At 59.7% G+C, this 12,717-nt stretch overlaps 1 protein-coding gene across 1 annotated transcript; it reads right to left on the bottom strand.

Annotated features, from left to right (window-relative positions):
- Window positions 1-2,918: 2,918 nt before the first annotated feature.
- MYMK (myomaker, myoblast fusion factor) lies at window positions 2,919-12,208 on the bottom strand. Its single transcript, XM_055335052.1, has 5 exons — window positions 12,073-12,208; window positions 7,810-7,924; window positions 6,806-6,954; window positions 3,761-3,877; window positions 2,919-3,096 (listed from the first exon to the last, which is right to left on the bottom strand). Exons 1-5 carry the CDS (start codon window positions 12,205-12,207, stop codon window positions 2,947-2,949), a joined length of 666 nt encoding a protein of 221 aa, XP_055191027.1. The 5' UTR covers window position 12,208; the 3' UTR covers window positions 2,919-2,946.
- Window positions 12,209-12,717: the final 509 nt, after the last annotated feature.

A 12,717-nucleotide genomic window follows, 5' to 3' on the forward strand; every position in this document is an offset into this window, starting at 1 on the left:
GGGTCCAGGGAGACCTGTGCCCAGCCCAGCCCCCAGGTCCTGGGGGGACCCAGTGGGAGGGACAACATCCTGCTCATGTGTCTTGTGCACTGCAGCTCCTCTGCCCGTGTCACTTGATGTCACTCAGGACGCCCAAACCCGCATATCAGGGAGCTGCCCGGTTCCTTTCGTTTCTGGTGGATGTGCTGTCCCAAGCCATAGATGCTAGCCATAGCCACAGGGAGAGGGTTGCCCCATAAAATCCAGGGCACCATTTCAAATACAAATACAAATTTCGGGTGAACAGTCAATACTGTTTTAGTAAGTATGTCTCATGTAAACAGGTCCCAAATGTGTGAGAGCTGGGCAGGCAAAATCACTATTTTTTATCTGAAATCCATATGTAACCACATGCCCTGTATTTTATCTGCAACCTTACACATGTAAACGTAAATTAATTAAAACAAACTGATATTTAGCTCCTCTGTAGCACAAGCCACATTTCAGATGCTCTAGAGTACGTGCGGCTGGAGAGCAGGGTGGCGCCAAGCATCTCTCTGTCAGGAAAGCAAGTTCTGCCCACTGGCTGCTCTGGGCCTGTGGGTGACCTCTGGGGCTTGGCAGTTGGCCCGCGCTGGAGGGCAGTTCAGGGCCCCGGTTCCCTAGTCGTCATCAGGGGTGAGGTAAGTCCTGTCCAGAGCCCATGGGGGTCGGGGAGGGCCCTGGAGGTTCTTCCTGGCCCCAGGAGCCGTGACTTTCAGATTCTAGGGCAGGAAGACCCCGGCGCATCCCCCTCGCCCCAGCCCTTGGCCAGAGGCCCCACGATGTCAAAGTGGGCCTGTGAACCAGAGGAAGATGGCACTAGGAGAAGAAGTAAGATGCTGGGGACAGCCACTGCCCAGCGCCTGGTGTCCAAGGGACCAGGCCCAGCCACCCGCATCCTGGCCCTTGGTGTTCTCATCTGCACAGTGGGGTCTCCACGGTGCTGACCCTGCTTGGAGTGGCACAGCGGGCCGCGAGCCCGCGCAGCAGACGGGGCTGATGGCTGGAGCGCGCCTCCTAATTGTCCATGACTTACAGACTTGGCTGGGCTCCCAGACAGCCTCATAAATCAGCGCAGCCACAGTGAGTAGCCTGTTAGTGCGGCCCTTATGCGCTTGGCAGGCCCCTCACCTTCTCCCTGCTCGGGAGCATCCCACTGCATCCAACTTTCCATGTGCTGCTGCAGAGCTGGGAGCTGGGGTGTGCTTGCGGAGCATGGGGGGCCAGGGGGAGGGGAGGGGTGATGGGGTGGGGGAGCTGGGGAAGGAAGGGCAGAGGCTGGCTGGCCACTTTGTGGATGCCTGTTCCCCAGAGCGAAGCCCTCAGGCCCCTGGCATGGCCCCCAGAGCCTCCCCTTTCCCTCCCGCTGTCTCCCCTGCAGACGTGGGAGACAGGCTGGATGAAAAGATGCTGTTTCCAGGGTGCCCTGCCTCTTTGCGGGGTGAGCATGTTCCTGTGGTGTGCACATGTGTCCGGTGCGTGGTGCAGGTGTGCCTGCATGCACACCCCCCTCCCCCCAACCAGACAAGAAGCCACTGGAAGCACATCTGCCCCTTGCTGCGGCAGGGAAGGGCAGGGCCCCGTCCGTCTGGGGGGGCTGGCCCTGAACCTGTGCTCATCTGGGAAGAAAAGTGAAAATGCACCCCTGCTCCCTAGGCCTGCCTGGCCGGGACTCTGAGGGGCAGTGGGGAGAACCGAGTGGCTGTTCTGGCGTCCCTGGGCTATCAGGAGAGAAAGAGGCTGAGCCAGGTGGAGGCTGTGGGGGTCCAGGCCCCCAGGCTGGGGACCTCCGGATGGTCAGGAAGGCTGACAGACCTTGTCCCCGGATCTCTCCTGACCCCCCAAGGTGAGCAAGAGGTGATTTAGGACAAACAGCCAGCTGCCCTCCCAATGGGCAGTGGGAGTGAGCGTGCACCACCTGGAAACACAAACAGGCCCCAGACAGGTGTAGGTAACTTCCTGCCTGACACATGTGCCCACATCATTCGGGAAGGCGGGGTGGGCCAGGGCTGCTGGGGAGGCTCAGGTTTGTGAGGTGATGTCTGGGAGGCCTGCTCCCACCACCCCTGGGGCCCAGTGCGGACAGGCTCTGTGCCAGAGCTTGCTGACCTCCCCACGCCCTGTGGCAGTCTTGCCCCATGTGCCCGGCCCGGGAGGGCCCACTGGCTTCTGCTCAGGGACCCCCTTCCTGTGCTGGCGTTGAGCTAGGGAGAGTGCTGTGTGCTCGGCGTGCTCAGGGGACTGGCCATGGGGCAGCTCCTGGACCAGCAGACGTAGGCTGGGGCCTAGCCTGGTGCTCACCTGCTTGCGGCCTCGGGCTCCTGTCTATAGGATGCAAGGATCACACTTTGCCATGGACTTGTTTTAAGAATTAGAGCAGGAGATGAGAAGACAGGGCACACAGTGGGGTCAGGTATTGAGGACCTGGCTGGAGGGGTGGCCACGCAGGCCTGGGCCAGGGACAGAGCTGCCCCACAGACCGCAGCTTCCTGATGGGTTTGCACAGAGCCTGAGGCACGGGACAGAAGCAGCGATGCCAATTTCCAAGAGAAAACAGATGTTGTGAGGAGGGCGTGGGCAGAACCCCTCCAGCTGGGGCTTGGCCCACACTTTTGGGTGAGGAGGGAAGGGGCAATATGGGGACACATGCTGGCTCTGGGCTTCTGCCGACACCCATTGGGCAGGACTGGTGGAGGGGGCGGGGGGAGGGAGTACGGCTTTTTCCAGCATGGTGTTTGGCACTCGGGGGAACCCTAGGGAATGGGCAGGGTGCTCCCCAAATCCCCAGGGACCCGTCAGGCTCGGAGGGTAGACGACGCCCCTGGGTGCTCCGGGGTCAGGAAGGGCAGGAGGCCTCTCTCCGGGGGCCTGAGACGGGGGCGGGTGGGGGGCTCGCGGCGGGCAAGGGCCGGGGGCCTTGCAAGGTCAGATACAAGCACAGCAAAGGGTGGAGCAGTCTAGCTTGGCAGGGGGCCCCGCGCTTCCAGCCTTCTTGTTGACCTTGGGGAGCAGGAGGACGAAGGACATGGCCAGGGCACAGTGGTAGAAGCTGTGGACATAGGTGTAATCCCAGTCCTGCAGGGGTGGGGAAGGGGGATCAGTCTGCAGCCCCAGGACACCCCCCCTCGCTCTGTGCCTCTGCTGGCACGCCTGGCATGCCGGGCACCTGCCGGTCACCCCCCCTCAGGAATCTGGCCACATGCCCTCCTCCAAGGGGCCTCGGCTCAGCGTGCAGCCCACAGGCCGTCCTCCCTGACATCAGAGCCCGGGAGCACAGAGGGTACAAGGTGGAATGTTGTAGCATTGGCATTCGCTGTTGGCAGCGAGGCTGGGGCTCCTCCTTGCCTCCCTTCTCCCCCTTCCTCCCTCTCCCTCCTCCTCCTCCTTCCTCCCTTCTCCCTTCTTCCCCTCCCTACTCCTCCCCTCCCTCCTCTTCCCTCTCTGTTCCTCATCTCCCCTTCTTCCTCCTTCCGCCCTCTCTCCTCCTACTCCTCCCCTTCTCCCTCCTCCCACCCCTCCCCACTCCTCTCCTCCGCCACCTGCAGGTACAGACTCCAGCCCCAGGCCCCACATGGGCTGTGCACCTCATCCTAGATACACGCAGACAGTGATAGCCCTGTTCCTGTGATGGACGATACTGTGGTGGGAGGGAGACAACTCTGCACCCACAGGGAGCGACAGAGGAGGTGGGATGTAATGCTGCTGAGGCCACCCCCTAAGGAGGCCCAGGGCCCCATACCTCAAAAAAGAAGCGCAGCATAAGGGCCAGTGCCCCAAAACAGAGGCCAGGGCCTATCTGCTGGGTGTAGACACTCTTGTCCGGGTACAGACTCTTCTTCTCCTTCATCTGCTGCAGCTGCGGGGAGAATGGTCATGCAGAGAGGTCACACAGTGGGCACTCTGTGCAGAGTTGGCTGGGGAGCTGGCCCTGGGCATGCACGCATACCTCGCTGTCCTCGGGCAGGAGATGGGGCTCAGGGAGATGCCAACACGCCCGGTCCCGCAGCTCTAGGACCCAAGGGAGCCCCAGCCTGGATGCCTGAGCAGGACACCCCTGGGCCAGTTTGCCTCATGAGGACCCCCCACCCCTGCCTGCCTCTTTGGGACAGAACAAGACTGCCCTTGCACCTGTACCTCTGCCCACCAGCAGGGACGCCCAGGGGACCAGACACAGCCCACCACAGGGTCCACAGGGCTACCCATGGGTTGGTCCACAAGAACCTTCAGCTGCTCCTGGATGATGACCTATCCTAGCACTTATGAGACAACCTGAGCAGCATGTGAACCTTTGCTTGCTCAGGTACCCATGTTAGTGGAAGGCTCTAGCAGGCGTGGATGAGTAAAAAGATGGGCTCAGGGATCTCTGAGGGCACAGCCAGTTGAGCCTCTGACTCTGGGTTTGGCTTAGGTCCTGAACTCATGGATTATGGGGTCAAACACTCAGGGGGGAGTCTGCATAAAGATTCTCTTCCCCTTGCCCCTCCCCCCACCCACTCGCTGGCTCACTATCTCTAAAATAAGTAAATAAATCTTAAAAAAAAAAATAAAAAATGGCTCCACATACACAGAAAACGTGCAGTAAATGTAGGTTCACCTCCTGGATTCCCAAAGCCCTGGGGCCAAGGTGTTTTGGGGGCACAGGACATTTAGGATGACAGCGACAGAACAGCTGTGTGCACCATGTGCCCTTAGGCCCCCATGGGCTGGGGCACTGACCCCCACCCCGGCTCAGAAACCCACCAGGTGGAGCACACAGAGACGGTGTATAGCCTCGTGCTGGGTCGGGGCTCGGCCACCGGAGTCTGGTGTCTAGTTTTCTGGAATTTGTTGTTGCCGATAAGACATCAGTACCTGCTCGGGCACTGTCAGCACATGGGTGCAGCTAGGGGGACCCCAGGGGCCCGGGGTCATGCCCTGCAGCCCCCACACCCACCTCTCTCTGCTTCTTCTCCCTGAGGCTACTGCTCCCCACCTCTGGCTCAAGAAGGGACGAGCCTCCGGGAGAAGAAAACCACCCTCATTCCAGGAAACAACTGCCCTTGGAAATCCAAAATAAACTCCATGTTAAATGGTCTGAAAAACACCATTTGAGCCCCAGATGCAGGGAGCCAGGCAGACCTCCTGGTTCCTGTGGCTGGATCCACAGCCCGGGGGCTGTGGAGCTTCCCAGGGACACCTGCAAGTGTCACCCCTTTGGGCTAATCACCATCCAACTTCAATTCAGACCTGCCAGGATCTGTGGGAGGAATGGACCCTCCAGCACAGACCAAGAGCCCACCCTACTTCCTGCCCGGGGAGGGGGGGGTGAGCGCATTATCGAAGCCCAGGGCTCTGTGTTTATGCATTCCAGCGTGTTCATTAACTGGTCCTTCCCTGGGGCCGGACACAGCAGACCCCACACGCCTCCTCGGCTCTCACAGGCAGCTCCAAGGGGCCTCTTGGGTCAGCCCCGGGCCAGCCCTGCGTCCCCAAGTTGGAGTGAGGAAGAGGCTCCTCTCCTTCCCTTTTCTTGAGAGAAGTCAAAGCCTGGCCTTGCCCGGTGCTGTGTGACCTCTCGTTGATTGTGACCTCTTGAGCCCTCCTTCCTTCACCAACAGAATGGCGACACAGATCCTTTACTCCCCGGCTGTAGAAGGAACAGGGCTTTCCTTTCCCTCCTGCAGCCATGCAATGGGATGATGGGCATGTTCTGTCCTACTGGCCCAGCCTGGCTCCTCTTCCCAGAGAACTGCCTTCCTGCTCCCCCAGGTGGCCTGGCTGCATCCCCATCCCCTGAGGTCCTACATCTTGGCCTTAATTTTGGGTCCTTGAGGGGTGTGTGGCTTGGGCAGGGTCAGACCACACCAGACTAAACCTGCTGCCAGAGCTTGGAGTTGGGACACCTCGAGATTCCAGGTGGGGCTCCAGAGGGACGAAAATGTGGCAGAGGGATGTCACCCTCGGGGCCCAGGCTGCTGCAGGGCTGGACAATGGGCCCCGCGTCAGGCCTGCCCGCAGCCCAGGACTCTGGTCTGGTCCTTGCAAGGCTCTGCGGCTTCCCTTCTGGGGAAGGAAATGGCCCTGGGTCCACACTGCTCTGGCATCTCTTGTCAGCTGGGGGAGTGTAAGTGGCTTTCAGGCCCCACAGCCAGGAGGGCCTTGATATAGGAGAGGATGCAGGGAGGCCTGGAGATCACATAAGGGCCTAGTGTGTGCCAGGCCCCAGGGGGCCCAGGGAAGAGACGCCAGTGTTGCAAACTTTGGCTCAGGCTGCCTCAGTGCTTTGGGGCAGTTCCATCGTCCTGCCCGCCGCACACCACAGCCTCCCTCCTCACCAGAACCAAACAAACTCAAGGCTCACGGCCTCCTTGAAGTCTTCCCAGATTAACCCAGGCCATTTCCAATTGCTTTTGCATCTCTGAAGCAGTCATTCTCTGCGAAGAATAATACCACTAGTAGTAATAGCTCCTAGGCATTGAGCACGTTAGAAGCTAGAAAGTTCTATACTAGTACTTTTAGGTGCATTAACTCAATCTTTGAACGAATCCTACGAGGTAGGGATTGGACTGTTCCTGTAACAGCCACTTTTCAGATATGGAAACTAGAAGCAGAGAAGTGGAGTCACTTGAGTTAGGTTCAGAGCTAGTGAGTAAGGACGATACGGGCCATGTAGGGGGGTGGGGGGCTGATGCTCATTGTCTCTGTTTTAGCTGCAGCCCTGAGATGGGAAGTAAAGGGAGTCCTGGAGGTGGAGGGGTCACAGGGTACAGCTGCCCCCGTCCACTGAGGCCCACATGGTACGCACCCACTTTGTGGCGATGATGAGGACAGCCGTGCCAATGGGGCCCGAGTACACCCCGTAGCCCCAGCGGTCATGGTAGATCCTCACGGCGATGGTCAGGACGCCAAACATCACAAAAGTCGACCTCTTGGGTTCGTCGAAGTCAGCCAGTGCTGGGGTGGGAGTGGGGGTAGGGGGAGAGGAACCGGGAGTGGTGAGTGGCCTCTCTGCCCCTCCAGCTACTGCTCCCCCAGAGGCATCCCTTAGGGGCCCCAGTGCGGGGCGCCCCCAGCCTGCGACAAAACCCCATGGCCCAGCCCGGTCCCCTGAGGTCTGAGTTCCGGCTGGCTTTAAAGGACAGACATGGACAGAGTGGCCCAGGCTGCATTTGTGGGAAGCTGCTTTCATGAGTGGGTCAACGTGCACCTGCCCTGGATCCCTGTGCCCAAGACAGAGACCCCTGGGCTGAAAACAGCCAGGTACGAGACAGGAATGATCTGGGTCCTTCCCAGGGCCTGGGCGAATAGCAGGGAGCCCTGTGCCGTGGGGACCAGGTGCCCTGGCATCGCCGCGAGATAGCGCTGAGGGAGAAAAAAGTTGCAGAAACAATGTGCTTCTGAGCAATTCCATCCTCGTAATCACCGAAGCTGACAGTGAGGTGCATGAATGCAGGTATGAGCCTCTAGAAACGTCTCAGGGGCAAACCCTGACAGGTGAGCAGTGGTCTCCTGGGAGACGGGACAGAGGGGAGCCCTTCCGCTGCTTCCTCCGTGTGGCTCCACCATGTGTGTGTCCAAATGAGCCTTCATGAAGGTGAACGCGGAGAGGGTCGCGAGGATGGGGATCAGGACACTTAGGGACCGGGCGTTCCTTTCCGTCCCTCGAAGCCCTCCTGGGCCCTTGAAGCCCAGGAGATGGGGGAGGTGCTCTAGATGGGGGATGGGGGGCGGAGTCGGGGGGACAGGGCTGTTTCAGGGAGCCGGCAGGTGGATGGTGGGGAAATGGAGGCCCGGGGCGCGGCCACTCACCCATCAGCGAGACCCACATGCTCAGTGCCGTCCCATAGACGCTGAAGTACTCCAGGACGTCGTGGCGCATGAAGCAGAGCACCGATAGCCCGGGCCCGTTGCATGCATGGTGGAGCTGCCAGACAAACCCACGGCCTCAGGGGATGGAGGGGATAGCACCCCAGCCATGGACTGGCACCCCAGCACCCCAGCCCTCGGCACCCCAGCCACAGTCCCGGCCAGCCCTGGCTGCCCACCAGCTGCGAGGCTCAAGCAGGGTCACTTCATGCCTCAGTTTCCCCACCTAAAGGACGGATGCGCTGCCCACTGCTGCCCTCCTGTGATCTTGTGGGGAATTAGAGGAAACAATCCACATGAGGTGCAGGGTGGGTGGAGGCACTGGGATGCCCTCTAATGTTCTCTGATGCGACCAAGCAGAGGCCAGGCATTACTCAGGTGAAACCTGCTGAGGTGGGGAGCCCTGCACATGCTGTCAACACCTGGGTTTGCCAACAACAGATGCGTGTGCATCCCTTCAATGCTTGCTGGTGTGAGTGGGGCCACGGCCTATCTTTAGGATGCCAGTCGGCTCTTCAGGGGCCTGCGGAGGCCTTTTTTTTCCCCAACTGCTGGCCCCTGTGGTGACTAGGGTACCCCCCCCCCCCCCGCAGAAGTCCTCAGACCTCAGTGGGCACCAAATCCCAGGCAGGGGCTGGGGCAGGGCAGGGGGCATGTGAAGACTCTGGGTTGCTGAGCCGGCCCTGACTTGCTAACTCAGCAGGTCTTGGGTGCAGTCAGGGATTTGCATTTTTAAGAGTTTCTCAGGCTGATGGGAAGCCTGGGGGGCTCAGCAGTTGAGCGTCTGCCTCTGCCTCAGGCCCAGGTCCTGGGATCAAGTCCTGCTTCGGGCTCCCTGTTGGGGAGTCTGATTCTCCCTCTGCCTGTGTCTCTGCCTCTCTCTGTGTCTCTCATGAATAAATAAATAAAATCTCAAAAAAAAAAAAAAAAGTTTCTCCCTGACATCTGATCTACTCACGATTTTTAAAGTGAAACGCCCCCTGAGGAGTATTCGCCAAGTGACCAGCCAATTCCCTCCCAGAAAACAGCAGCTCTCTCCTTACATGCACACGTTTCATCATCTCAAGTAATAATTTAATTACGGAGCATGATCATTTTGACAAGTTCCACAGGTGATGCACGAGCTTGGGAACCTTCACAATTGACTCTGGGTGAGCCTAGCTCAGCAGGTGGGGGGAGGCAAACAGGAGAGCAGCCCTGGTCTGGAGGACCAGGGGTGTTACAGGGGGAGCAGGAGCCCTGGAGCACCTGGCAAGTCAAGCAAGTAGGGGTGGATTTAGAGCTCCTACTGGTTACAATTACAGGTGACCCACAGTTTGGGTGCACCTAGGAGGCATGAATAGAGGTATAGTGTGCAGAACAAGAGAGGGGAGTGTCCTGCTTCTCTCTGTCCTGGATCAGACCCACCTAGAGAACTGTGTTGAACTCTGGAGGGCACACCACTTGAAGTGACACAGGCAAAGAGGATAGAGGAGAGCAACTAGGCTGTGGACAGGTCTGTTTAGCTGGGGAAACAGGAGCTTCAGGTGGGGCCTGATCAAGGTGCTCAAGGCTCTGTGGGATACAGTGGGGAGAAGGACACTTGCTCCGCACAGTTCTGGCAGGCAAGCCCTGTGAGTGACATAGATCTTGTCCTGCTACTTCCAGAACCACATCCCTGGCCCCACCTCCTGGCCCCAGCATCTGCTGCATTTGCACCTGCATCTCTCCTGTGTAGCACAGATCACCAAGTATAATCTCAGACTTAGTCACTCTGAGAGCTTTGGGAGTGTCCCGCCTGGGCCCGTTAAGAACAGGAGCATCCAGTCTCCATCTGGCCGTGTGAATGCCGGCTCAGGGAGGCAGGGTTTGCCTTTGGAGGACAGCTGACCCAGGAGGGGCTGCTCCCACCTTGGCTCATCTTGGCTGGACAGGTGGGGAAGCGGACATTCAGGGCAGCGCTGCCTGCCAGGGAGGCTGGGCAGAGTGGTGGTCAGTGCCCAGCCACTGTGTCTGTGAGGCCTGCCTCCTCTTCCTATGCAGGGGTGACCTGACCCTCCCAAGGGTGTTGGCAGGGCTGGAGGGCTGCCAGGGGCTGCTGAGAGACCACGCAGCCTCCAGGAGCCCACCTAATGGATCCTCGCTTTGTGAGCTGACTGCCTGGGGCCTCCCCTCCATCAGACAGGATGCTGTGGGGTGGGCCAGGGGACTCCACATGACAAAGCACATGGCACCATGTTCAGCACAGACACAGTGATTGTCATGGGAGGGTTGTGACCAGAGCACAGAAGAAGCCACGTGGGCGGCACAGGCTGCCATGGTGTTGCCTGGGGCTTGCGGGGAAAGCGGCTGAGTGTGGCTTTGAGGTCGGAGGACATTTGTCCTAGGAGGCAGCTGCCTCTGCCACTCCGGGCAGGCTAGGGTGGGACGGGGTGAGCCTCTGAGGTCAGGCTGGAGGCAGCTGGGGGCCAGCAGGGAGGGGTGGCCTGGCAGTGTCTGTGGCTCCCGGGGCCAGGTCTCACATGGGCCCGGCTCCTCCTCCCAGCCCCAAGCTCTCTGTACCCAAAGAGGGGTCCCCAGTCTGCTCTGTGCCTGGGCTTCTCATCTGTCAAATTGGCTTCCTGGAACTCACCCAGACAGGGCTCCCTTCTGGAACTAACGAAACGGCATCAGACAAGATGCCTTCAATGAGCCGAGAGCCAGGGCACATCCCGTATGGACCATGTGATTCGCCTTCTGTGGGACTCGGTTTCTTCATCTGTCAAATGGGCCTGTCATAATCCCAGGCTCATGAGGAGCTGAGAAGACTACATGAGACAGTGTATGCAGAGCACCCGGCACACCCCCACAGCCCGGGTGCTGGCTTGTGGCCAGCCCCACTGCAGCTAAGGTCCATCCTGTGCCCATGTGTGGAGGCTGAAGCCCTGGGCAGCCCCCAGCCGCAGGTCCCCTCGCTGCCTATGGGAGTGCCAGCCCACATGCACATGCAGCTTCTCCTGTTGCAGGTAAGCATGGGTGCGGCTAGCTAGGACATTGGCATGACAGGTGCACACACCTCTGCAAACACGTGTGTGCTCACAGACCTCAGTACCCAGAGCTGCCCCAAGGACCCTGATGCTCACCCGCAGAGGCCCTGCCGCTGGGGAGCCAGGCCAGCCGGCAGCAGGAGGCATGCAATTTTTCACATGTCTGACTCTGCTGCCAGGAGGGGTCTGGGGGAACACTTGCCCCCCTGGTCCTTGCTTCTCAAGGGGAGTTGGGCTCGGAGAGGGATGAGTCTGATGGGAGCGAGGGAGCGAGTCCAGCCGTGAGGGTGGGGGACTCAGAGGGACGCTGGTCGGCTCTGAGACACAGATGGGTGATGGGTGGAAGGATGGGTCATCAATTAGGAAGGTAGAGCGATGGTCGATTAGAGAGAGAGGTCCATAGGAGGGTGGGCAGACAGACAGACAAACAGAAGCTTAGGGTTGGGAGATACAGCCACAGACATATGGGGGGGCCAGGGGAACCAAGCCAGACAGGGAAAGACCAGCAGGGTTGGAACAAGGGCACGTTCTATGGAGACAGAGCTCCAGAGACCAAGAAAGACCTAGACACAGAGTGAAAGACAAAAAAAGGCAGATGCGGGGAAAGCCAGTAGAGGAAAACACAGGGGGAGAGAGACCCACAGGGAGGGGGAGAGAGAGGGAGACAGTCATCCAGGCATATAAACGGAGGAAGGACTCAGAGAGAGACAAGCAGACGTGAGCAGGCCCTCCTGAACTGGGGCCAGCTCCGGAATTCTGGAATCAGACTCACCCAGGCCCTACACATTCCCTAAACCCCACTAACCCCCTCTGGGGCCTGGCTTGGCCCTGTCCTCCCTGCTCAGCCGCCCTGTGCTTGTGGCTGGGACGGGGTGCAGGCGGTGGGCGGCACGGGTGGCCTGGGGTCTGCAGGCGGCAAGAGAGGGGGCGCCCTGGAAGCTGGAAGAGCTTGTCCCGGACTGACTCTGGCCCCTTGTGGGCTTGGTCTCGTGTATACTGATCCTGGAGTGACTTCCTGTCACAAATGGGGAAACTGAGTTCCAGAGGGGATGAGGAGGTCCCCTCACCCTCTCTCCCAGTCTCTGGGCTCTTGCTTTCGCCTCTAAATCACTTTTCTTCCTCACCAATATAGGAACGTGGTGTCTCTTCCGCCTTTGGGGAGCATGCCCCGTGTGGGTCCTCCCCGGGGCCCCAGACTTACTGCCACGAAGAACATGGTGAAGAGGTAGACCATGGCCTCCATGTGGAACCGCCGCTTGGCGGCGATGCTGACGGTGGGGAGGAAGGCCAGGCTGCTGAGGGTGGGCAGGAGCAGTTTCGCCGCGAGCGTCCCCATGGGCCAGGGAGGAAGGTGCTGGCTGGGGAGGACGGGAGGGTGCAGGCCTCCCCGGGGCCTCAGGGCAGAGAAAACCAAAGGGAGGGGCCTGCTCCTTTCAGTAGGGGCTGCGATGGCAGCTGTGGTCTGAACGCCCTGAAGGGAGGCCGGGATGGGAGCGCACATGTTGAGAGCACATGGACGGGGTCCAACAGCTGATGTGCCATGTGATCAACACTTGTCTCTGATTTTTTTTTTCCTGAGGCCAGAGTTGTTGACTCAAGGAGACCCTGCTTCTTTTCTTTGAGGCAACAACTTTGGAGTAAAGTCCCGGTGTGCATAAGCCTTAGCTTCTAGCCTCTTTCCTTCCTGGTCCCCTCCCTGGGGCACTCCTGGTCCACTCCCGGGGAGCCCCTGGTCCTCTTCCCGGGGTGTTCCTGGTCCCCTCCCTGGGGTGCCCCTGGTCCTCTCCCTGAGGAGCCCTGGGTCCCCTTCCCAGAGAGCTCCTTGTCCCCTCCCCAGGGCACTCCT

The sequence above is a fragment of the Nyctereutes procyonoides genome, unplaced genomic scaffold (genome assembly GCF_905146905.1).
Source record: "Nyctereutes procyonoides isolate TBG_1078 unplaced genomic scaffold, NYPRO_anot_genome, whole genome shotgun sequence".
Taxonomy (NCBI): Eukaryota; Metazoa; Chordata; class Mammalia; order Carnivora; family Canidae; genus Nyctereutes; species Nyctereutes procyonoides.

What these genes read in the sequence shown, in the direction of transcription:
- MYMK (XM_055335052.1), bottom strand. Translation starts at nt 12,207, where the DNA reads ATGGGGACGCTCGCGGCGAAACTGCTCCTGCCCACCCTCAGCAGCCTG. An exon ending in TCACCATGTTCTTCGTGGCA is followed by an intron (nt 7,925 to 12,072) that starts GTAAGTCTGGGG and finishes TTTGTCTGGCAG; the next exon opens with CTCCACCATGCATGCAACGG. An exon ending in TGCTGCGCTTCTTTTTTGAG is followed by an intron (nt 3,097 to 3,760) that starts GTATGGGGCCCT and finishes CCACCCCTGCAG; the next exon opens with GACTGGGATTACACCTATGT.